We start from the raw sequence: 26,538 nt of genomic DNA, 5'->3' as shown, positions 1-26,538 counted from the left end.
TGTATAGTGTATGGGGGAAATGCTTCTTTTAAACTGCCGTGAAGCTTCTATCATTTAATCATTCAAGTTAGTTGGCTGACCCTAGTTCACCATAATGAAATATAGTAAGATGGGTAGTACAATAAGAGTGACTTGTAACTTGTGAAATACAGTATTTAACATATGTTAATAGTATTAATTTTAGTTATATTTAGTTACATGCTTCATGTTTTATGCAAATGTTTGGTAGGTTCTGAAGTGTTTTGATGGTTTTGTATAACAACAGTAAGTAGATCTGAATAATTTGAAATAGAGACGTCATTACTACTTTTCAGTATATGGTGATGATGTTGGAGATAATTCCTCCCCCCCCCCAAACTTGTGATTTGATGCTGGAAATTCTTAGGCCTAAATCCAATTTTTAGTTTAAACTACAGCAGGCCAGTGAATCAGAGCCACTTATATACTTATTAAATTCCCATTGATTCAGTTGGTCTATTCTAGTTGGGACTAGATTTAGGCCCCAATAAGTCTGAATATCTGTGACTGCATTCTAAAGAGCCTTGCAGCTGACTTTAAACATCCAGTTGGACTTGGATATGTCAGACAGTATCCTTACAGTCACATGGCATACCACCACTGAAACTCGGTGACAAAGGAGACTACCTGGTGAAGTCTTTGACTGTGACAGTAACCATGCATGTAGTAGTTCTCTGGCATTTATAGAAACTGTCTGGATAAGCACAGGTGTCCTTTATATAACATTTATATTCACCCCAATGCCTACTCTGATGGATAACAGATGAGAAGCTCCAGATATATTCTTACCACTTGACACCTATGAGCAATCCTGCGATAAAAAGTCACATCTTGGGGAGAGTTGGTTGTCTATATGGACTCTGTTTTACTACTATATAATGGTTAGCTTTTGACACAAATACTTAGTTTGTGGATTTGCAAAAAAAAAGTGCCTTTACTATGCAAATGTTAGAAATAAATATACTAGAAATATACTTCTTTCATTCCCCCACATCCTCCCATTTCCTAAAGCATGCTAAATCTTATTACACTGAGTAGAAATATATCCTTTATGCAAATAGGCTTATTCACTATTGTGTATGTACCATAAACATAGGAAGATCTTGTAAGAGAAGTCTGTTTAATGCTAGAGAATTAGTGTTTAGTCACTGGATTCTGGCTTGCATTGATTTTGTTTTTTCTTCAGAATATGCAGAATATGCTTGGAAAACAAAAGCTGCCCGTGCTCAGTTACACGGACCCACTTACAACCCAGCCACAAAAGGCATGAACATTTTAACACGTCCACAGGCAGTACAACCAGTGCATGGAAGAACTGACTGGGCAGCCAAGTACGGAGGGCATCGATAGAAGTGCTTTTCCAGATCACATATGCTTACTGTGACTATTTATATCTCCTTCACTCTAAGACGCTTTAAAACACATTTCTACTAATAGAATATCAATTCTGGAAAGAACTGAGAGCTTGTATTTTATTATGTCGAGGGGAAATAAATGCATTTTCCTTAGAAGGTTTTCTTCAAAATAGAGTCTCTAAGAGTTAGAGTTTTGGTTTTGTTTACATTAAAACGTATTCTGTAAAGGATCTTGCCAAAGCCAATGGGTATTGGAGCTCCTACTAGGAGGATAGTAAGTTTTATTGGATCACTTTGATATGTTCTTATAAAAATTCATTAGATAAATTAGCCAATTGACAGTTACAGCTACATTATATTGGAGTGCAATAGATGGATAAAAGGTGAAGTAAGGAATAACTCTTAAACAGATGTGCTTCCAAGACATTTTAATAATGATACAAAATGATACTATTGTATTTTTTAGCTAGCCTCAAAATGTCCAGAGACTGAACCCATAAGTAGTTGATAAACCCACTAATATAACAATTTATAGATGTGATGGATCTCCTTAAAATTTTTGCAAGCATTGTACGTCCTATGAAAGTTTGTGTGAAGGTTTTAAAACATACATACTATTTCCCTTCTTGTTTGCACACAACATGTTTCTGAGTCTGACTGTACCATTTACAGAACTAGTAGTAAAAAGATTCATCTTTTGAATTCTGAGCTAAAAACCTCATGTGCTTTAGTTTACCAGCTTGGCACTTAAATGCACAGGAAATGTGTAATCATGAAATCTAGACGTTTGACACATGGAAGGAGCCACTTTTCTTGTGATCACTTTGTAGGTATGATCCTACAACATAGAAAAGGCATGCCTCCCCATGTGGAATGCCAGCTAGCACAATTGTTAAGCCACAAAATAGATGTTTTAATAATCATTATTGGATATACCCCTCTAAAATTTATACTCTTCAGGCTACAGCTTTTATATCCACCCCACCATTTCCCACAATTGTATCCCTTCCTTTTATGAAACAGGATTTTGCTGTTCTTACACAAATCATTTGCAGGAGGTCTAAGCCACTGTGTGTATTTTATTTAATAATTTAATCACGCATACTTAAATGTAGTGCCTTTTCTTGGTAACCAAAAGCTGAACTACAGAAATGACTACCAATTGTAGAAGGAATTGCTTAAACCTGGTAACAGTTGCCAGTTTTTATTCTTAAAACCTCCTTCTTGTACTACTAAGTTGCAATACAGATTATAGTGTAGCACAGAGATCAGCCTTTTTTCCCTATTCTGTTTTTGATGCCATAAATTACACAGTGGCCCCCTACCTTTTCAGTGTTTTAATCTATTTCATAACCTACTAGACAACATAAATCCTTGTTCTATCACTCTGAACTAGACTGGGGAACCTTTCACTGTTGGACTCTTAACTCCCATTAGTCCCATCATCAGTAGTGATGGGAGATGGGATCCAACATCCTTTGGAAAGCCAGAGGTTCCCCCACCTCCTGCTCTAAATACAGTGTTTTTATATTCAACATGTTCTGTTAAACCTGGCAAGCTAGTTTTTAAAGCAGCGTGTATTGTACAGTTGTTAACAGTTGTAAATTGTTTAATGTATTTTTAGATTAACAAGTATTTTTATTTTTAAAATACATTTCTGCTGTAGAGTATGTTGATTCAAGACTTGAAATAGGATTGAAGTTAAGATGTGCTCAAATATATTTTCATTATTTTAATAGGTTTTGCTGATATTTCAACTCTACATATACTGAAAACTTAGTAGTTTAAAGGCCAAGCAATGTTTTGAGCAGTTTTTTTAAAATGCTGTTATGTGAAGAATGTTAATTCCTATACAGAGTTGCTTGGAGTATCAGACTAATGTGCTTCAGTCTCTTTAAACTGAATTAACTGTGTCACTGAAATGCTGTCTCAAAGGTTTCCACTTTGAGGTTTCATGTGTAAGCATAAAGCAAAACCTTTGCCTCTGTGACTGGGCCAGTTTTCAGTTGAAAATCATTTGTTTTATAATAAAGTTAACTTCTCAGGCATACAGGATTTATAGTAGTCTTCCATTAGAAAAACTATATATAGTACTGTAATATTTCCTGGCACTTCATTATGGGCCCAGTTTTAGGTTAGAGCTACACATTACAAAGAATATGGGGTTGCCACCAATATTGGCAGTTCCACATAGGTTCTTCTGTGCCTAATTCTGTAGCCTGTACCTTAATGTCATTCTCTTGTGCTTTTCCTGCCCATGATTATCAAATATGCAGAAAGTTGCACTCTAATGCCTTTAGACATTAAGAAGAAAGAAAGTGGAAAGATATCACTGGCCTGTTTCTTTGGCAGTTCTGTGTCCTTTGAAATATGTAATTCCTTGCTTAGAAGGGTGATTCCACCATTTCCCCAAAATTAACCATGTTGGTTGTGACGAGATTCTGAAACAGCATAGCTGTAATTGTCGTAACTGTCATAATTGTCATAACAATGAAGATTGAAGGAAGGAACATTAACAAACTAAGATATGCAGACAACACAATACTACTAGCAGAAACCAACAAAGACCTGGGCCTTTTGATGAAGAAGGTCAAGGAGGAAAGTACCAAGGTAGGCTTACTGTTGAACATTAAAAAAACAAAAATAGTGACCAAGGAAGATCTACAAGAATTCACCCTTGATGATGGGAGCATTGACTGGTGACCCCAGTCAAGAAATAAGAAGACTAGAATTGGAAGGACAGTTATGAAAGAACTGGACAAAATCATAAAATGTAAAAAGACATAACTCTGAGCATTAAAGTGAAGATAGTCCAAGCCATTGTATTTGCCATCACCATGTACACATGTTAAAGCTGGACACTGAAAAAAGAAAGAAAATCAACTCATTTGAGATGTGCTGAAGATAAATACCATGATGGCTAAGAAGACAAACAAATGGATTCTAGAACAGGTCAGGCTTGAACAATCCCTGGAAGCCAGGTTGACTAAATGGAGGCTGCTATACTTTGGCCACAAGTATGAAGGGAAATTAATAATTAGAAAAGGCAATGATGCTAGGAAAGGTGGAAGGCAGCAGAAAGAGATGAAGACCACATGCCAGATGATTAGACTTCATCAGGGAGGACATGGGCCAGGGCCTGCAGAACCTGAGGTGGAGGACAAGGGGGTCTTGGAGATGTCTCATTCACAGGGTCTCCATGAGTCAAAGTTGACTTGAGGGCAGTTAACAATAACAGTTGTCATAACTGTCTGCTTCTCCAGTATGTATTTCCATGAAGTCATCTGGATCTGCAATAAAGTCTTTCCAGGTAGTTATAAAACCTATTTTCCTCTTGTGTTGCTGTCTAAGATATTGGCCTCAATGCAGTGTTGCATCCTCACATAATGCCGGTGAAGGCGCATTGCTTTGCCATTTTTACTTTAAATGAAGGGAACAGGATCTGCAAAGTGCAGAGCATTCACAGACATTTGAACATTGGTGAACCCACTGAATTCTGAATTCTGTTGATTTAAATGGGAATACACAAGGGCAGTTAACAACAACAAACATATGTTTATTTCCCATTGGAACCCAGCCTTTAAACAGTTTAACTTTAGTTGGACAAAACATTTCTAAAAACACGGGGAAAATGTATACATTTAGGTTTTATTGTCATAATTGTTGTAATCTGCCTTGATTCCCCTGTGAAAAGGTGGAATATAAATAAATTATTATTATTTTATTTTATTATTATTATTAGTGTTTAGATAAAAAGATAAAGGGCTAAAATGCATGGAGAAGACAGACCTCATGCATGTTCTCCCACAGTGCTTGCTGTTGAACCAGTGTCAGATACTTGGGTGTGGAGTTAGAGAGTGAACTGAGAGCCAGCATGGTGTAGTGATTTGAGTGTTGGACTAGGACACTGGGAGCCCGAGGTTTGAATCTCTGCTTAGCCATAGAAACATACTGGGTGACCTTGGGCAACCATCTTGAGGGGAGAGAAGCAGGCAAGAAACAACAGGCCTCTGCCTGCCAAGAAGAGCCCTCCTCCCGACCACCATCTTGAGGGGAGAGAAGCAGAGTCATGATGTGTTATGTATTGTTAATCTGATATTGGAAACCGCTTTGATCGTCCACGGAAAAGCGGTATACAAATAAAGCTTATTATTATTATTAACTCACACTCTCTCAGCTTCAGAGGAAGACTGGAGCCAATTCCCTTTGAACAAGTTCTGCGAAGAAACCTCCATGGCTTGAAGGCACACAACAACAATAGCATAAACTATTAGTTTTTTAATACTGGGGTGTGATTTTCAATCAATGGTAATTTTATGTTGAGAAGCTTTAACATTTCTTATAACAAGTGAATAAGAACTGTACAGTCATAAGTAGGAAATACTAGACAAGCTACTTTGAAAAAAAGTGCTTTGAAGACCCATTAGAGCAATAGATTGGATTCAGACTTAGGGTATGGCCACTGAATTCCACAGACCTAGCTTCGTCAGGAGGATTACTCTCTGTTGCTTTCAGTTGGCCTACTCTAAATATGAATAAGGCCTGGTACAGACTGGCGCTATGCGCCGGCCTGGAGCTGATTTTAGGGCTCAAGAGAGCAGAGCGTGCTGACCATCTGGGCGCCATTTTGGCACATGCACGTTCACGGTGTGCACGCTGATGACATGCCTCATGTGCCATGTCCAAACAGTGCGGTGCACAAGGGACATCACCGCACCGCTCAAGGGCGCTAATGGTGCCTCAGCAGCAGCAGAGAAATGCAACTCCTTTTTCCAGGCACATTGTTGCCATGATGTGTGGTTGACGCAGCAATGATCCGCTAGGGAAAGGTGCGGCGTCTCACCTGTATCCCCACTAAGTTGGTACTCAATTCTGGACAGCAATAATAATTATAATAAGGCACAAGTTCTGTAAAAGTGAAGTCTCCATTAATACGTCTCTTTCTACATCCACAGAACTCTAGACCAGTGCAATACTATACCTGAAGGACCTTGGCAGAAATCTAATCAATACTTTTAGGTACTATTGACCAAAGAATATCAAATTTACTTAAAGACACACTTTCCACACAAAAATATGTCTTCCTCCAACTCCAGAAGTGTTTTTTGGGGGGCACTCCATATTTTTATTAGCAAACAAGTAATTGTTTAAAGTCTGTTCAATGAAAATTAGCAAACTTTAACCTGATTTTAGAGACAAAAACACTGCTTTGTAGGCTGTAGTCTTAAATGCTTTCTCTTGATTGTAGGTCTACTTAAGGGCAGATAGAAATTTCTAGTTGAGTACATTTACAGCATTCAGATGTGGGGACAGAAAAGTAAGGTATGAGTTAAGCAAGCATACCACATGATGGATATCTGCAATATTGGTTACCACCAGCAGTTTTTCCCATACATCATTTTAAAATGCTCACAGCTTTGGGGGAAAGTGTAAAAAGTAAACCATGAAAGCTGCAATGCTGTAGATCTGGCCTTTGTGCAACCAGCAACAACAGCCAATAAAGATAATTTTCTGGTCACACTGAAACATGTTTTGTAGTTTAAATATTCTTCCACATGGCATGCCAGGGTGGAAAGAGTCCAGGCTGTATACAACCTCAGCAAAAAAGATCCTCTCACCCCGTTTGAACTAATTTGTACGCCTACCAAACTATGCCCATTCCTGTGCTGTACCCTTTGAAAAGAATTGAGAACTTTGGTTGTCTTCTTATTTCAAGTAGGCATTCAGAAAGCTGTCTCCAGGAAACTCATCTGCTTCTTATCCACTGTACAATTATGGCTGAAGGGGTTTCTCCATCATCTGTAGTCCCAGTTTCCCCACCATTAGTAAACTGTTGAAATACAATGGAAATCAAGATTTCAGTAAATATCATTAAGGATTTCAGTCCAAATACACTAAATTAAAGAGAAGAAGAGTTGAACCTGTACCTGGCACCAGCAATTAATCCTGCAGGCATGAATTTTCTGGAGTTATAGAATCTCATTCCCATCACGCCAGTCAAAGTTCCAGATGCAACTAAAGAGGAAAAAAACACAATTGCTTCATTGTACCTTTTGAAATCCCCATGCTTTGTGTGGGTGGAGGTTTTATGTAGTCAGCCATCTGATTATCCATGAATTCAACCATCTATGATTTTAAAATACTTTAAAAAATATAAATTCCAAAAAGAAAATCTTGATTTTATCATTTTGTATAAGACACCATTTTACTGCGCCATTGCATTTAATGAGACTTGAACATCCAGAGATCGTGGTATCCAAGGGGGATCCTGGAGCCCGAGCAGATGCCAAGGGCCCACCATATTTATATTCTATGTTTACTCAGTGGAGCCCAAAACAGCAAGCATAAGCCTAAATCTGATTTTCCCAATGAGAGGAGACTTATTGAATCAATGGGAACTTAAAATAGACACTTGGTTGAATTCCACTGATTCTACTCTAGCTGGGATTAACAATATCTGTGGGCCCACCCAGTTACTAGCCAGATTAAGTGCTGATTAGTTTTTTGCAAGGTGACCATATTGTGGGACTTCAGACTATAAACCTGGCTTTAAGGCCAAGGATCTGAAATGCTTAAATATGAATCTTAAAACGTTGCCATTCCTGTGATTTAAATTTTCAACTTAGTTTACAAATATAAGCAAACACAGACTCCAAAAATACCATAGTTCCAACAGGATTGAAGAAGTTGAATAAAACTGGGACTCAAGGTTTCTTACAAAATTAAAACAATGCCTTACAAAAGTAAAGAGAAGTGGGAGAAAGAATCATGCATACAAGTTCCTTGTTGCAACACCTCTACTTGCTGCCAGTCCATTTCCAGACACCATTCAGAGTTATTTATGATCTGTAAAAACCTATGCAACTTTTGGAGGGTTATAGGCTATGTGAAGAACTGTGCCTTCCAATATGAGCTTGCCTGAGTGCTTAGATCTCTTGGGGATGCTCACCCTAGGAACATTTGGTGGGAAGCCAAGAGGGGGCCTTCTTGGTGGCTACTCCCAGGATTTGAAACTCACTCCCTAGGGAGAATAGGGTGATTGTAACGAACTTTTAAAAGATGCACTATTTTGATTCTTATATAATGGATTTAAAATGGTTTTAATTCCATGGATTGTTCAACTGTATTTTGAAAATACATTTCTATGAGCTTTATTGATACCTTTGTATGTACAGTATATTAGTCTATATTTGTTTTAATTTGTTTCCCAAAAAGCAAGACAAACAAAATAATAATAATAATAATAATAACCAATATTTTACACCAACTACTTTGTTACATATGCATAGTTATGTATTTTTATGTGTAACTAAGAGGCAAAACAGATGGCCCCAAAAAGGGTGTGTGTGTGCAGTGCTGCCCCTGAGAGAACTGGATTAGGGCTGCAGCAACCGCACACTATGGTCTCAATCTGGCCAGCTTCTGCCCCAAATAGGAGCAGAAAAAGTCTGCTCCTATTTGGGGTGGGGGGAAAGCCACCTTTTCCACTATGGTGGCAGCTTTTCCCCATTTCTGCAGCACGGTGCATGTAAACACCATGCTGCTGAAATGTCATGAAGCCGCTGTGCATGTGGTCAGCTGTACAGCTTCCTGGTAGCATTGGGGCGTGTGCTGACTGAACGCCATGCCCCACACTACCTCTGAAGCAGGTGCTTACATCTGATCTGTTTTGGCCCTACGTATGTCTCCTGGTCCAACTCTCTCAACCCACTTTAAGATTCATTAGCCAGATCTGGCAAAGGAAGTCCCTTTAGCTTCCAGTCAGAGCACACAGAGGAGGATGTTTCCATCCCTCTCCTGCCAGTGTGTGGGGCTGCAACAAGGACCTGCAATATGAGTCCTGCTTCTGATCAGACTTCCTTCACCTGATCTAGTTGCTGGCTCTTAAGGCAGACTGAAGCAGCATTTATGTAGTCTTAAAGTAAGACTACATGGTCTTACTGAATACAGAGCAATTATAGCTCTGTAACTTTAGATTACAAATGTATTATTTGCAATACTAAATTCCAGCCAATAGCAATAGTAATTTAAAAAAAAATACAGAAAATGTGTGTATATCAAATATGAGAAAGGTACTTACTCAGAGACAGCCAAACATTCTTTGGATCTTGAGACTGTTGATAAGCACCCACTCCTGCTAAACCACCAAACAGGAGACCAGCAGCTAGGGAAGGAACACTACCTACAATACATAGACAAGATTGCACTTGTCAGAAGATGAAGTGTCACTCTAGTTAACAGCAATGACAGCAATGCTTCTGTAAAGAAAAGAACAGGTTTCCCCTTGATATGAATGTCTAGTCGTAACAAACTGTGGGGTGGGTGGGTGGGTGCTCATCCCTGTTACTAAGCTGAAGAACCAGCATTATCAAAGACAACACTGTGATCACGTGGCCAGCATGACTGCATAGAATGCTGTTACCTTCCCACCGAAGTGGTACCTATTTATCTACTATTTGCATGTTTTCAAACTGCTAGGTTGGCAGAAGCTGGGACTAGTGACGAGTTCACATCATATGGCACTTGGGCCTCAAGCTGCCAACCTTCTGACCTTACGATTGTCAGAATTGACGTCTTAACCATTAAGGCACTACAAGCTTTCTTTCTGTACTATGCTTCTGTGCTTTCACATGTATACAGTATACTGTGTTGCAAGGCTAGTTAAGGTGGGGGGGACAAATCTGTGCAGGGGGCTATAATTCCATTTTTATTAATTTTCTACCCCAGCATGTGTTACAGCAAAGCTTTCCAGGTAGCTTACAAAACAGCATGATTGTTAAAACTGAAACCCTACATGAATATAAAAATAGCACATCCACTTGGATTATTAATACGTACCAGACTTCTCAAGGTAAAGGCATTAGCAACAATGACTAACTGGTCTTGTTCTTCTCTCCTAAAGCCTGCTAGAGTGGAAATATAATAACTTGTCTGGAAGAAAGAAAGAACTGGCCCAAACAGATTCCCTGGTGAAAGAGTTCCATTATCTAGCCTTTTTCTTGGAGAAAGAGGAGGGGGAGGATGCGGCTAAGGGAATATTCTGTAAAAATAATAAACATAGCTATGCTTGTGATGAATGACTTTCTCCCATCAGCCCTACCCAGCAATAAATGCTGAGGATTGCTGGGAGTTGCAGTCAAACCACATTTGGAGGGCTGCATGTTTCTAATCTTATGATGTAACATTATATCATTGTACATACAGATCACCAAGGAATGTGTTAAACCAATAAGGGAATCTCAACCCAAAGTCTAAATGGGATTTTAGAGAAGTTCCCAAAGAAGGGCTGCATAGAGGCAAAGATAAAAGAATGAGAGACAAAAAAAAAAATACAGCCCAGTTTAATGTTCTCATTGCCAGTAAGAAACCTTTAGGAGATCTATTTGGCCCTTTGGGAAGGACAGAAAGATACAAATGTTAGGAAATGACCAAGCAATGCTATCATTTGGTAGAATGCTAGAATGGCTTTCTGGGAAACCCCAGAAGACCAGATTTATTTCTAGGTATAAAGTTCCCCCTCTGCAACACATGACTGAGTCCTTTCATCTCTACTTGAGCATCCATAGTATATTGCAGAAATTATTATTCTACAGAAAAGGCTACAAGGTGCAAATAAATATTCCTAGGATGCTTCATGAACAAGAAAGTCAAAAATTGGGGGGGGGGGGGGGGGTATTGAGCATTTCACAATACAATACCTGCTTTTGCATACCCAACTATTCCACCTGAAGCAACCAATGCTGCATATCCGTATCCAAGCCAGTCCACACTCATCCTGGAATATAAATATGAACATACAGCATTATGCAAATACCACATCTTAGAATACATATAGTTCTTGGAAGTCAACAAAAGAAAGACATGTTATTACAAGATGAGGACTGTCTCTGAAAGTGTTTGACCTCTGTATACAGCCATCATGGATTTGCCCTGCTGACACCCAAATGTTTATTACTCAGGAACTCAAACCTTCATTCAAGTCATCACTTGGTGTTACAAAGAGACACCAAAGACAAAGGGTTGGTTCCCAGTCTCTCAAACACAGTCATGTGAATTTGCACATTCCATTGTGTCAGGTATTCACATGACATGAGATGATGTGAGACACATGTATGTAAAACATGTAGGCTTCAGACACGAGAGTCTTCTTTAATATCAGTGGCAGGAAGCCTGAAATCCTCCAGCTGCACTTGCTCTAGTTTCTATTATCTGCAATTAATCATACTGGCTAGGACAAACAGAACTTAGGAGTTCTACAACACTTTTGGAAACATAGTTCCCCTCTCCACCAAGCTAATACTTAAAATCAGCTGCTGAAATGAACTATGAACACCATCTTTTCAGTTTTCCTCTAGTCTTGCAACTTCCCTGACCATGGTCCTCATTGATTATATGATAAACAGGACCCCAGGTTTTGCCACACAGCAAAAAGACAAGAAGACAGGACTTGTCACCTTTCCAAATACAGCACCTGTAAAAGGAGAATCTCCAGGTTGCAAGCCAACAATCTCCATTTGAACCTGCCCCCTTACACGGAGCCCACTCCTTGGCAATCTGTGTATACACAGATATGGTGAGAAAGCTAAATTTAGATCAAGGTAGGAATCGTGCAGCCCTCCAAATGTTGGACTGCAACTCCTAGCATTCCTCACCACTGGCTATGCTGGCTATGGGGGCTGCTGGGAGTTGCAGTCCAACAACCTAAAGAGGGCCACTCAGTTCAAGTTAGACATCCATAATTAGAGGTTAGAGACCTTCCCTCTTGTTGTGAACACAAATTTTGAAGAAATGTTATTGCTATTTACTTCTGACTTTACTCTCCTTTTGATGGGAGAAAAGCATATAAAATAAATTGCTTTCACCTCTTTGCTAGCTAGGGACATGTTTGCTTCCAGTGTTGCCTGGTCTTGGCCAATGATTGCTGGTGTCACCAGGCTTGGTGACAGCCGGTGCAGGGGGGATTGCCAAACGGGGGAAGGGGACCGGGGCAGTGTCAGAGTCCCATTCCCCCACACACACATTGTTCACCCCTTGTGGCTTTAATGCCAGGCTGGTGACAATGCCAAGAGGGAAGCATTTGACCCTTCATTGCAGTAGGAGGACCCTACGAGGGTATCACCTCTCCTGTGGGGTGTCACCTGGTGCAGTCTGAACTCCCTTCACCCACCTAGTGATGCCACTGCCAATGATATGTCCTTATTTGAATGAATGTCTTGTTTATGATTTTGAGGAGGTGATGTTGCACAGAAGAAACAGAAATGATGTGATGAGTGTTATGGACAAAACACACTTTTGTATCCTCAGACTTAACCTGCACATTCAAGAACTATCAAGAAATACAGTATAAACCACTGTACTTTCCTTATTGCATTTCTCACGATAGGGTCAAGGTACTGTTTTGTTTCTCATGTCCCACTTCTTCCCATGACACAATCAGTTCCCAACCACAATATCAATTTCCAGTTCCTCCGGAAGAGTTTTACCCAACTGTGTCAACAAGGACCATTGTGGTACTACGCCCAAAGTGTTAGGCCTGGATATTGGAATGTGGATGACCTTGGTAATACTTCTCATAGTGACACTTGTCAATGTGATTGACCAACATCAAGAGGCCCTACTTCTTTTACCACTGGTTAAAATACTTAGCTTGGTAAGCACAAGAGACAAATCTTTGTAACCCCCACCCCAGAATTCTCAGTTTATGGCTCACCAAGTCCCATCACTGCAAGCAGACCCTAAAGAATTGCATGTTCACCTATAACTGAGGTTTCTTTGGGTGTTACTTTGTTCTTGTTAACTGCCCTCAAGTCAACCTCGACTCATGGCGACCCTATGGATGAGACATCTCCAAGACCCCTCTCCACTGCTGCTCTGCTCAAGTCCTGCATGCTCAGGCTTTTGGTCTCCAATTAAATCTAACCATCCAGCATGTGACCTTCCTCTTTCTATTGCCTTCTACCTTTCCCAACATTATTGCCTTTTCTAATTAATCGCACCTTCTCATGTTGTGGCCAAAGTACAACAGCCTCAATTTAGTCATCCTGGCTTTTGGGGAGATTTCTAACGTGATCTGTTCTAGAACCCATTTGTCTTCTTGGCTGTCCACAGTATCCTCAGCACTCTTCTCCAGCACCACATCTTCATTTTTTAAAAAGTTATCATTGTCTTTACCATTGTTTAATTGCAATCTGTACTATTTTACATTATTGTTACATGCTTCAAGTTGACTCCAACTTCTGGTGACCCTACCCTAGGGTTGCCATAAGCTGAAATCAACTTGACAGCAAATAACAACTAATTGCATGGGTTTTCATGGCTGAGCAGGTATTTGAACCCTGGTCTTATGGAGTCCTACTGAAATCACCATACCATTCTGGCTCTCAGTTTTTGTTAACTCTTAAAGGTGGTGTGGGATTTTTTCATGGCCACACCAGAACAGTTTGCCCCCTGAGGAGGAACAGTAGACATTTCCAGTCCACCAAAGTCAAGCTGTATATATAGTACATAAAACCAAACAAGTTACTTTTGACACATGACACCAAAAACCCCACAAGGGCCTTTCCCTGGCAGTGAAAATCCAATAATAAGAAATTTAATAATTAACTATTTGCTGCCCTTTTATGGCATGCAAAATCTACTGCGTAAGGTAGCTGTTTCACTCTTCCTTAGCCTAGGGATAGCCCTGAATCTTTTACATTAAATAATACAAATACATTAAATAAAATAAAGGACTTGCTTGGCATTCTTGGAGAAATGGCAAGGCACACACACACAGAAGGAATTCATGAGCAGAGTTGATGAGACAATAAAGGTCATGCAAACAGAAACCTACCCATCTCAAGCTGTGAATGAGTTGGCTGAACAGAAAAACAAACAAATCTGGTTTAAAACATATCCAGGAATAGCAATGCTGCTGGCCATATAGCGAAGTGCAATAACATCCAAAATCCACATAAGAGCAATACCCTTATTGGCCAACCAAAATACATAAAATACATGATGCAAATTTTCAAAGCTCTACTGGATTCTTTGTTAGGCAAATGTTCAAAATCAAACAGGAGAAAGAAAGAAAAAATGGCAATATTAGAGTCATCGGCCTACATTTTGTCAAGATTTGCTGCTATTTCATTTCTGGGTTTACAGCTCTTTGTTTCTCATAGCCTGCATGGGCAAGGAGGAGGAATGGCCCCTGCCTATAGGGATATCCCTCACTCCCATCTTAACTGAGAACAACTATAACCACATCCTGACAAACCGGCCTATTGTCAACAGTGTCATTTTTTTCTTTCTCCTGTATGAATTTTTAACAGCTGTGCCTGATGAAGAATCCAGTGGACTTTGAAAATGTACATCATGTATTTTGTGCATTTTGGTTGGCCAATAAGGGTATTGCTGTTATGTAGATTTTAATATTGTTGTACTTTGCTGTATGGCCAACATGGCTACCCTGTATATGTTTTAAGTCAGATTTGTTTGCTTTTCTGTTCAGCTGGCTCATTCACAGAGAGAGATGGGTAAGTTTCTGTTAGTGGCGCTTTAGTGGAGCTTTGAAAGCCTGAAATGTATTTTGTGTGTTTGGGTTGGCCAATAAAAGTATCCCTGTTTTGTGAAATCTGGGGGGCATTCGCGTTCATTTTTTTGTCCTGAGGAGATGTGAGTCATCATGCTGATGCATATTAGGTTTGCTCTTCCCATTTTGTTTTGGGTTCGCAAATCTCTTTCAGTCATTGTAACCCCTGCATTATTCATACATGCCATTGTTTCAAGTTAAAATGGAGCTGCCTCTCTTCCTTTCAAGGAGAAGCAATGATACAGAGCAATCTGAATCGATTCGGAAGCTTATTCACAATGCTGATGATGTGGATCTTTCGGGAACATTTGGGGAAAAAACCCGGTATTGAATATCCCAGGTTAAGTGGGTTTTTTACCAGCTTTGAGTGCATTCAGGATGTGTGTGAACAACAAGGATTCAACCCAGATTATTTTCGTAGTGTGAATGGGGCCATAGTTTACCTTCAATTTCAGACTAGTGGAAAGACACAAGAGGGCACCAAAGAGGAAGAGCAGGCTGGTTCTTCTGGGAGGAAGGCTAGCTAGCTACCAACTTTCTGTCTTGACCAGTTTGATAGTTCTCATTCTAGAATGGTTGCGGGTGTACTGCCCACAGGTTCAAAATGTACAAAGTCCAGGGTGACCAGATGCCTTAACCGCAAAGGAGGGCAAGGCACTGCCAAATGGAGGACAGGACCACATACAAGCTCTAACCACTCTGAGAAACATACATGCATGCTTCTTCACCATCCTCAAGATGGAAGACATTTTGAGATTCCTCTTGGAAAAGGAGGATGTCTCTGACAAAGCCAGAGTGATTCACTGTGGAAGTGGAAGCAGGCCAAACTAACCTGTGAGAGGTGATCCCCAGGAAACCTTCTTGTCTGAGAAATGTCTTCCTAAAGCAGAACCCCCTTCACACAAACCAGCACATGGGAGGCCAGAATTCCTGGCACACCTTTTCCAAGGCAATTCAACCCTTGAATTACAAGAAGTACTGAAGTTCTAATCTGTTGTTGTTGCTGTGTGCCTTCAAATCGTTTCCAACTTATAATGATCACCCTATCCTTGGATTTTCTGGAGCTGAGAGATTACTGTGTGACTTACCCATGGTCTCCCAATGGGTTTCCACTGCTGAGTGGGGATTCAAACCCTGGTCTCCAGTCCTAAACCAACTCTTAAACCACAACAGGATCCTCTTCGGCTTCCACAAGAGGGATCAGCAACCTGTGGCCCTCCAGACCTTGTTGGACTGCAACTACTCTCGGCTTTGCTGGAGGGTTCTCTGGAGAATTCCCAAGGCCTTGGGCTGTAGTACAAACCACTCAGTCTGTATTGTTCCATTAGAGACCCACAGTTCCATGGGCCGGGCAGGGACCCCAAACCAAAGCCCACCTCAGCTAGAAGACCCAGTCAGGCAATGAGTCTACACTTCTATAACCCACTCTAATTCAATGGGTGTACTATAATAAGAACTAACCCCAGAATGCAGGCCCCAATGCTCCTTCAGAAAGAACCACTCTTGTTCCTCTCAAGAGATTGGCTTTGATTCCTCAATCCACATTTCATATCTTGGAGAATTCCTATCGGAAGGGTGGCCACTGCCAAACACAGCCTCCATTTCCTAGACATGCCCTCCATTTCCCACCTTCAGTCCAGGAGGAACTCCAAAATGTCTTGGTTAAGGTCCAAAACACACTGTGGAACTCCAGTTTGAGACTGCTTGAACTGCCCTGGCTCAGTGCTAGGGAATTCTGGGAATTGTGGCCCCAGGCTCGTTGTCTCTCAAAACTACAGTTCCCAGGATTCCCTAGCACTGAGCCAGGGCAGTTCAAGTGGTCTCAAACTGAATCATTCCTGCAGTGTGTTTTGGACCTAAGAAGCCTGCATTGATATTGCAATGAGCATTTTGAGCTTTTCTTTGGTCATATCCTTCATTTTTTCTTTCTTTCTGGATTTTCCTCCCTTTTGCAGAGCCTCCTCCTCCTCCTTTGCAGAGTTAGGACTTCGGGCCGCCTTCCTTTTTGGACTCCATCTCCCAGAATCCCCCAACCAAGAGCTGCCATGTTAACAGGTTTTCCCAAGCAATGCCAAATTTGCACCAAGAAGCATGGCAGCAGGTGCTTGTTACTCCTCCTGGGCCTTGTTCCAGTTAATATAGTCTACTATTCCTAAGGAATTCAAAGAGAGCGCCATGTTAGTCTGTAGAATCAGTCTGGAGAGAGATCTTGTAGCAGGTTTTATTCAGGATTTATTTATTTGGGATTTATTATTTTTAAAAGGACGCATTTAGGTGATTTTTAAGAAGAACCCTTAAAAATTACCAGGGAGTAGTAAGGTGTCCAAGTCCAACAGCAGGAGCCAATATGTAGGGAGATCTTGTAGCCTCTTTGAGACTCACTGAAAGAAAGAGGTTGTCAGCAGGAGCTTTCCTAGGCTTCAGTCTACTTCCTCAGGTGCATTCAGAATTCATACCATTCCTCCAAATGCATCTGAGGAAGCAGACTGTTAAGTCTAGGAAGCTCCTGCTGCCAACTTCTTTCAGTGGGCCTCAAAGGGGCTACAAGATCTCTCTCCAGACGGATCATGTGGAATACCTTAGTAACAATTTCTCTGACTTTGTCATACCCCTTTTCAGCTTGTAACTTTCTCACTCCAACAGCCCCATGTTTCCCCCCCAGACCATTGCCTTTATTTGACCTTTATGTTATCCACACTGCAGGTACTGGGTGAGAATTTACTTGGTCATAGCCATCGGAGGGAGGGAGGGAGAGGAGGGTGTGTGTGAAAAGAATGGGATCTAATGATGATAATGTTTCATAAAGTTTGATTATACATGTTGCATTATAGGCCATAAAACTTATAAATTAAAACAAAGATCTCTCTTACATGCACTGGTCCCCAAACTGTGCCCTTGAAGAGATTTTGGACTTCAACTCCCAGAAGTCTCAGCCATATTGGCCAATGGACTGGGATTCTGGGAGTTGAAGTCCAAAATCCCCTTAAGGAAAATTTAATTTAAGTTCCTTCCCTGCTGTAGAGGAACCCACCCTGGGCAAAGTGTAAAGAAGAATCCTTCCCTCTTGGGCCAGACTGACCTTCTGCCAAGGTCCCAGATGCAAAAGTTCCAGAACTCCCAACAGTGCCAGGGATCCTCCCAGCTTCCCAATCCCAAAGTCGATCGGGTCGATCCCTCCCGCAGCAGGTCGCAGAGGAGAGCGCATGCACGCGACCCGGGAGGAGCCAGCCAGCGACCAACCCAGATCCCAGGAGAGTTTCCCTTAGAGAGAGAGAGGGGGGGGGGAGGAAGATCCTGCAAACTGCAGCCCCTAGTTTCTTGTTGCTGTGTGCCTGCAAGTCCCCTGGCCTTTCCCTAGGTTTTCTTAGGTAAGGGATCCTCTTTTGGACAGTCCCTGCCTCTGAAACAGAGCCTGCAGCACCTGTCGGTCTCCCATCCAAGGACCAACCGGGGCTGTCCCTGCTTATCGCCCAAGATCCGGTGGGATTTCATGCCTCCAGGGCATTCAGAGGCATGAACCTGGACAGAGGGGACGAAAGCAGAGAGGATGCAAAGGAATTCATTCCAGATGTGGGGTGTTGGGGAAACAGTGCCCCATGGACAGCCCAAAATGACAAACAGATGGGGAGAATAATAATAATAATACTATCAAGCCTGAACTCTCCCTGGAAGCCAGGATGTCTGTGGAGAGATCTTGTAGCCCCTTTGAGACCAACTGAAAGAAAGAAATTGGCAGCATGAGCTTTCCTAGACTTCACTCTACTTCCTCAGATGCATATCACTATTGTTATTATTATTGAACGATAAAAAATAATAAATAAATAATGACCTCCCCTCCCAAGGACTTCTAATTGCAGATTTCACACATGTTTAGAATACAAAGATATAGCCATGTTAGTCTGTAGAATCAGGCTATAGAGAGATCTTGTCGCACCTTTGAGACTCACTGAAAGAAAAATTGGCAGTGTGATCTTTCTGAGATTTCAGTCTGCTTCCTCAGATGCGTTTACTACAAAATCTCTCCCCATGCTGAGTCTACAGACTAACATGGCTATATCTTTGAATTCTACCTCAGTTGAGGCTGTGGTACTTTGGCCACATCATGAGAAGGTATGGGCCCCTAGAAAAGGCCCTGGGGCTGGGGAAGGTAGAGGGCAGCAGAAAGAAAGGAAGACAGTGTCAGATGCATAAATTCAGTCCATGGGCCTACAGGACCTGAGCAGAGAGGCAGAGGATAGCAGGACTGAAGATGTTTCATCCACAGGGTCGCCATGAGTCAAGGTCAGCTTGAAGGCAGCTAACCACCACCACCACCTGGGAACACCCCTCCCCCCCAAAAAAACATTTCTGTGGGTCTTTATTCTGTAGACATGGACAATTTCTGGGTAATCCCTGAACTGTGTAGACCTAGTTAGCTTCCAAGCTCATGTGGGACAAGGGTATTTATGTGTCTTTGTGCCTTCAAGTTGCTTGTTGACCTTCACAGGAATTCCAGGAGGGTTTCTCAAGACAGGAATCCTCAGAGGTGGTTTTGCCTTTTCCATCCTCTGAAATGCAACTTACAGCATCTTGCATTTGTTGGTGGTCTCCCATTCAAGTACTAACCAGGGCTGACCCTGCTTAGCTTCCTAGATCAGACAGGATCTGGTGACTTTGGGGTACTTGTGCACATATAGCCTGCATTATAGAATAACAAAGTTGGCAGAGACCCCAAGGGCCATCCAGTCCAACTCCCTGCCATGCAGGAATACAGCATCAAAGCACCCCCACCAGATGGCCATCTAGTCTCTCTTTAAAGACTTCCAAAGAAGGAGACTCAACCATACTCCAAGGGAGTGTGCTTCACTGTCAAGCAGCTCTTACTGTCAGGAAGTGCTTCAATGTTTAGCTGGGATCTTTTTTCCTGTAGTTTGATAGGAATACTGTAGTGCCCTTAAAGCAGGACATTACAGTATTATCCTCATCCATGATCACCTGTATAGCTCCATCACTGCATATGGCAGTTTACAAATGAATGAACAACAAAACAGTTCCCATGCAATCTAATTAAGACATGATGACATGAAAGGAAAAGTGGATGGCAGTATGAGAGTGGATTATTATTATTATTAAGTCCATTAGATATTGCTGCTCTCCAGGGATACTCGGCTGGGGGATTCCATGAACCTGTGCCTGCCTCTTTTCATCTCCCTCCAAGGACAGAACAGTGGCAGTTGGGATGGATGGAGATTCTCCTCTATGTCTATGAATGCTAATATAGGAAAACGACTGGCATATCATTTTATTGTAACAAAATTTGTTCTGTGGCTCAGCACAGTCATCCGTGCCAAGATGAGTGGTTAAACCTCGTTTGTTTCAACCCAAACCTGGATGCAGCTTCATCATCTATTTGATTGTTCCTCTCAGGCATCTAAGAATAATTTACAGCAAGGATGGGAATTGTGGAGGCCTTCAGTTGTTTCTGGATTGCAAATCCCAGAAGCTCTAGCCAACAGTGAAGACCGCTGGGAGTTGTAGCTTAGCAACATCTGGAGGGCTACATAATTCCCACCCCAGAAAAGTTTGACTTCATTGTATCAGTCATCCCAACCATCACTGCCAGTACAAGTGGTTTGTGAAAAGAGATCTTGTTTGCTTGTTTTCACAGCATCTAAACTGTAAAGACTGCTTGGTAAAGTATAGTGATAGGAGTGCTCTGGAGCATGTGCAGAGTGGTGATAGGAGTGCTCTGGAGCATGTGCAGAGGGCGTGCTCCTTCACCACAGCCACCTCTAAGAGACAAACAAAGATTCTTGTCAGAAGGAGAGCTAAGGCCCAGTGGCTGTCTTTATTTGTCAGCCACAAGCGAAGGAGTGGCAGGGGAGTGACCTACAAAACCAGCCAGATCAAGAGCTGTTCCCCAAACACAGCGATTAGGCATACTTGCGCCGTTTCCGAAAGAGACAGAGCCAAGAAAAAGCTCATTGAAACCATCCTTTGTCTTCAGGTTATAAAACAGGAGGAAGAAATTATTCTCTCTTAAACTGATCCTGTTTTCTGTTCCCAGCGTATATTAACTTGGCACCACTAAAAGAATCAAAGGGTGAGAGATTTAGCTGTTGTATAACCAATAGTTCTTTTGCATGGAGCAAATTGGAATATTTGAAGTTTAGTCATTTTCTTCAACACAGAGAATATGCATAGACATCCCCCCCCCCACAAGTTTCTGTATTCCAAATTTATCTCAGCCTCCCTGCTCCCAAATCCTTGGAAAACTCCAGATACCTGACAGATCCATTTTTACTTCTTTTCTACATTAGGCCAAGCAGATTGTGTTATTTGCATCCCTTGCTGTTGTGAGCAGTCACTGTTACTTATCTTGAATGGTGTGATCTTTGAGGTATTACTGGACATCAACTCCCATAATCCCTTAACCTTGGTTATGATGGCTGGGGCTGATAGAAATGGTGGTGGAAAAAGCCTGGGATGGACACACATTGCCCATTCCTGATCTGACTATAGTCAGTTCACATGTTCAGTTCTGAGTCATCTTCACATGGGAGGACACCCTGGATAAGGTGCTCTGTTGGTTCTGGTTCATCATCATCATCTCCTCCATCAGTGGTATCTGGAGGACTTATAGGTGTCACTTTTAAAAGTGCTTGAGGGCTGCATCTAGCTTTCCTTTTAAATTTTCTGTGCCAGCCAGCAATTTCACCAGATTTGGTTCATTTTCAGAATTGTAAATGAGTTGTTTAGAAGAATAAACCTTTAAAGGGGAGCTTGGGGCAGTACTTAGAAGCCAGTAATTTCACCAGATTTGGTTCATTATAAAGATTGTAAACTAGTTGCTAGACCTACATGGTCAGGGTTACTGAGCTGAAGAAGAAACTTTTAAAGAGGAGCCCAGGGCAGTGCTTAGAAATTATTTTGAAATTTCTCAGCATTCAGAATCCCATGATGGCTGGGAGTTATGGGTTGTGTGTTTTTATAAGAGCTGCAATCCAAAAAAAGTAACTTCTCCAAGCCCCAGCACATGTCAATAGGGGAGAGAAGCAGGCAAGAAACAACAGGCCTCTGCCTGCCAAGAAGAAGAGCCCTCCTCCCGACCACCATCTTGAGGGGAGAGAAGCAGAGTCATGATGTGTTATGTATTGTTAATCTGATATTGGAAACCGCTTTGATCGTCCACGGAAAATAAAGCTTATTATTATTATTATTATTATTATTATTATTATTATTATTACTACTGGGGCCCTGGTAGCTGCCTGAGCATACTGAGTGCTGATATTATCCCTCCACAACATGATTCTCACCTTGGCCATACCTGTTGATTTGATACTCATGAAAGCACAGCTGGGAAGTTTACGCTCACACTTTTGCATTTAGAGAAAAGAGGAAGACATATGTATCATCTGACAATTTCTATGTCATTGGAGCAGTGAACACATTCTAGATTTAAATCCAAGCTTTAGTTCTGTCTGGACTAAAGACAGGAGTGGAATCCATCATCCCACTGACGTGGAAGCCCCCAGCTACCAGTGGAACAACTCAAAATGGGTACTTTAAAGCCCTGCATGGTTTGAATCCATGGTTTGGTTATGAATGTGGATTGTTTTAATATGCGTGTGTGTTGTCCTTTTAAACTGTATGTATGTCCTTTTAAACTGATGTGTATTTTAACTTATGCATTTTAGCTGATGTGGTGTGTCAACCCACTTTTTTTGATGCACTGTTCCGAAAACACTCATTAGGTTTTTGTACTGAGGAGCCCTGGAGACGCAGTGGTTAAATGCTGGTCCTGCAGCCACAACATTGTAACTTTGATCCTAGGCTCAGCCTTCCATCCTTTCGTAGGGCGGTAAAATGAGTACCAGCTTGTTGAGGGCAATTAGCTTACAGACTGCAAACTGCTTAGGGAGTGCTAGTTCACCAATTAGCAGTATAGAAATGTACTTGCTATTGCTACTGGAAGAAATAAATACATATTGGTTCTAGGATTTTCAAATTTGAGAATCTATAACTTGGAGTGGAGAACATGTGACCCTCCTAATGAAGTTGGACTAGAACTGTCACTAGATCCAACGGTAGGGATGATGGGAATTGCAGTTCAACAACATCTGGATTGGCCACAAGTTCCTCACCTCTGCTACTGGACAGCTAGATCTATCTGGTCTTTTAGATTTTCTGTGCTGACCAGGAATGACACCAGATTCAATGCATTATGGGAATTGTAAACTAATTGCTAGGCTTGCATGGCGCGGACTACTGAGCTGAAGAAGAAACCTTTAAAGAGGAGCCTGGGGCACTAATTAGAAGTGACTTTTTGGGATTTTGGATTATGGCTGTCAAAATACCATGCTGGCTGTGTGTGTAGTCTGCTATAAACTTTTTGTGCAAATGCCTCATACTCTTAGCAACTGCAGCAGCAGGTGGGAAAAGGCTATTTTACCACATTTCCAGGCAACCTCATTTGACTTTTTTGCTTTTTGATAGATTTATTACCATGTGAATCATTATAGAAAAGACATTTCTCACCCAACCACATTACTAAATGATTGAGGATACACCCATTGTTCTAGCACCAAGCCATAAACCTTGTACCTGTAGCATTTACAAGGAAACGGAAACAATAACAAGCACACGTTCTTGAGAAAGGTATTGCACTGCCTGTACATTCCCTCTAGCCTTTTAGGCCAGTTACTACCTCCTTTCAATATGAAAATAGATATGAAAATAAATTAACAGCTCTACTGCAAAGGAGCATAGATGACATTTTCAGAATGTATGTTATTTTAGCTGTAGGTTTCCCTGGCAGTCTTCCTTTGTAGTGGGGATGGACATACAACCCTTAAGATGTTATTGGACAGCAACTCCCACCATTCCTTGCCATTGCTATGCTGCCTAGGCCTGCTGAAGGTCATAGTCTGACTTTATTTGAAGGCCGCACATGTCTACCCTTGTTTGGTAGGCAAAAATGCACTCAGCTGTTGCAGTGGAACAGAATGAAACTTATATTAACATAAAACCCAACTACAAACCATTCTTGCAGCAGCCAAATTCTTCATAAGGATATGCCCAGAGCATCCTAACATCCATCTGTTCTAGGTACAGTTATTAGGTCCTCACCTCCCCCCCCCCCCCCATTTTTAAAAGCAAAACTTGAAGAGGTGCAGCTTTTCCCAGGGTGGTAAACAGTGGCAGATACAGCTTCACCTGCCTAATTTGTGTGCGTCAAACTACTCTGAAAAGGCCCAGTTAAAAATAGAAAGTGGTGACCTGAACTCACTCACAGCTGTTTAACTGGTTGAAAATAAGACTATTAATTCCTTGCCACATTTTCCACTGGTGTGGTGTTCCTCTAATTTCTGCCTAGGCAAAAACAAGTTACCTGGTAACAGGTCATGTACGACAGATGAATCAATATTTTTTTATTTATTGCTTCTCTTTTGTGCAATAAATATAATTAAACATTTATTTTTTCCGTTTGACATTTTGTTTTTAAAGGGCATGCCTGCCTGAACCTAAACACTAATAGCATGAACCTTAAATGTATTTATTCATTTACCATATCAAATGAAGTGGACGGGCATCCATTAAAGCATATGCTAGAAAATTATTTTTCTTAGTTAATCTCGGATCTGGTACAGGATTACTTTAGAATTTTTTATGCTGAAACTGACTGTCGCAGCGATGTTATTGAATGCATTTACTTAAGAGTAAATTTGACTCTGTTCAGTTAGGCTTCCTTCTTAGGGCCTGTACAGACAGGCCAAAATAAAGCTGCTTCAGGTCACTTTGGAGGTATGCTGTTTAAATGATGCATCATAAGAGGCCAGAAGCCATGCCAAAGCCACACTCCAGTCCTAAGGACTGGACCACAACTTTGGCAAAGCTTCTGGCCTTTTAGGACGCATGCATCATTTAAACAGCATACCTCCAAAGTGACCTGAAGCAACTTTATTTTGGTCTGTCTGTACGGGCCTTTAGTTCAGATTGCAGCCTAAAGCCACAGTCCTAAAACACACCTATCTAACAGTAAGTTCCAGTTCTTTGAGGCTTACTTATTAGTTACAGTGCTTAAGACTGTTCTGCACATCACAGCAATCTCAACAGTATAGAAGACTCCATCTTCCAGCCTTAACAAATTAGCTTGCTTCTTCATCCACCCCAATTCTGTTTATTGCAAACAAAATATTTTGGGAATCATAGAATCATAGAGTTGGAAGAGACCACAAGGGCCATCCGGTCCAACCCCCTGGCATGCAGGAAATCCAAATCAAAGCATCCCCAACAGATGGCCATCTAGCCTCTGCTTAAAGACCTCCAAGGAAGGAGACTCCACTACACTCCGGGGGAGTTTGTTCCACTGTCGAACAGCCCTTACTGTCAGGAAGTTCTTCCTAATGTTGAGGTGGAATCTCTTTTCCTGTAGCTTGCATCCATTGTTCTGGGTCCTGTTCTCTGGAGCAGCAGAAAACAAGCTTGCTCCCTCCTCAATGTGACATCCTTTCAAATATTTAAACAGGGCTATCATATCACCTCTTAACCTTCTCTTCTCCAGGCTAAACATCCCCAGATCCCTGAGTCGTTCCTCATAGGACAAGGTTTCCAGACTCTTCACCATTTTAGTCGCCCTCCTCTGGACACGCTCCAGTTTCTCAATGTCCTTTTTGAATTGTGGTGCCCAGAACTGGACACAATATTCCAGGTGGGGCCTGACCAGAGCAGAATACAGTGGCACTATTACTTCTCTTGATCTAGACACTATACTTTTATTGATGCAGACTAGAATTGCATTGGCCTTTTTAGCTGCCGCATCACACTGTTGACTCATGTTCAACTTATGGCCTACTTGGACTCCTAGATCTCTTTCACATGTACTTTCATTCAGCAATGTGTCTCCCATCCTATATCTGTGCATTTCATTTTTCTGCCCTAAGTGCAGTACCTTACATTTCTCTGTGTTGAATTTCATTTTGTTAGCTTTGGCCCAGCTTTTTGAATGTTGGTCCTGTCCTCTGGAGTATTAACTATTCCTCCTAATTTGGTGTCATCTGCAAATTTGATAAGTGTGCTCCCAATTCTGTCATCCAGGTCATTGATAAAGATGTTGAATAACACTGGGCCCAGGACAGAGCCCTGTGGGACCCCACTGGTCACTTCCCTCCAGGAGGAAAAAGAGCCATTGTTGAGCACCCTTTGGGTTTGGCCGGTCAACCAATTACAGATCCATTTAACAGTTCCTTTGTCTAGCCCACATTTTACAAGCTTGTTTGCAAGAATATCATGGGAAACCTTGTCAAAGGCCTTACTGAAATAAAGATATACTATATCCACAGCATTCCCTTCATCTACCAAGCTGGTAATTTTATCAAAGAAAGAGATCAGATTTGTCTGGCATGACTTGTTTCTCTGAAACCCATGTTGACTTTTTGTGATTATGGCATTGCCTTCTAGATGTTCACAGACTCTCTGTTTAATGATCTGCTCCAGAATCTTTCCTCGTATTGATGTCAGACTAACTGGACAGTAATTGTTGGGATCCTCTTTTTTCCCCTTTTTGAAGATGGGGACAACGTTTGCCCTCCTCCAGTCTGCTGGGACTTCTCCTGT

The 26,538-nt window shown here is 41.4% G+C and overlaps 2 protein-coding genes across 9 annotated transcripts in view; one reads left to right on the top strand and one right to left on the bottom strand.

The window, feature by feature from the left end:
• LOC149317042 (serine/threonine-protein kinase MAK-like) overlaps nucleotides 1–4,699 on the top strand; it is a 44,102-nt gene extending 39,403 nt beyond the window's left edge. For 7 of the 8 annotated variants that reach the window (XM_089516719.1, XM_089516712.1, XM_089516714.1 and 4 more), the window contains one exon: nucleotides 1,205–4,699. In XM_089516719.1, the coding sequence (XP_089372845.1) occupies nucleotides 1,205–1,337 (133 nt within the window). In that variant the 3' untranslated portion in view covers nucleotides 1,338–4,699. The remainder of the gene's footprint in view (nucleotides 1–1,204) is intronic. The other variant, XR_016280561.1, reaches the window with a different exon arrangement.
• Nucleotides 4,642–18,121, bottom strand: LOC149317041 (transmembrane protein 14C-like). The gene is made up of 5 exons (XM_089516721.1): nucleotides 18,023–18,121; nucleotides 11,072–11,148; nucleotides 9,454–9,555; nucleotides 7,301–7,388; nucleotides 4,642–7,203 (listed from the first exon to the last, which is right to left on the bottom strand). Exons 2-5 carry the CDS (start codon nucleotides 11,145–11,147, stop codon nucleotides 7,146–7,148), a joined length of 324 nt encoding a protein of 107 aa, XP_089372847.1. The 5' UTR covers nucleotide 11,148; nucleotides 18,023–18,121; the 3' UTR covers nucleotides 4,642–7,145.
• Nucleotides 18,122–26,538: the final 8,417 nt, after the last annotated feature.

Source organism: Sceloporus occidentalis, unplaced genomic scaffold (assembly GCF_023333645.1).
Source record: "Sceloporus occidentalis isolate IW3139 unplaced genomic scaffold, rSceOcc1.0.p SCAF_3, whole genome shotgun sequence".
NCBI classification, from domain to species: Eukaryota; Metazoa; Chordata; class Lepidosauria; order Squamata; family Phrynosomatidae; genus Sceloporus; species Sceloporus occidentalis.
The sequence above is the reverse complement of the archived record's forward strand: the minus strand, read 5'-3'. Positions and strand labels throughout refer to the sequence as shown.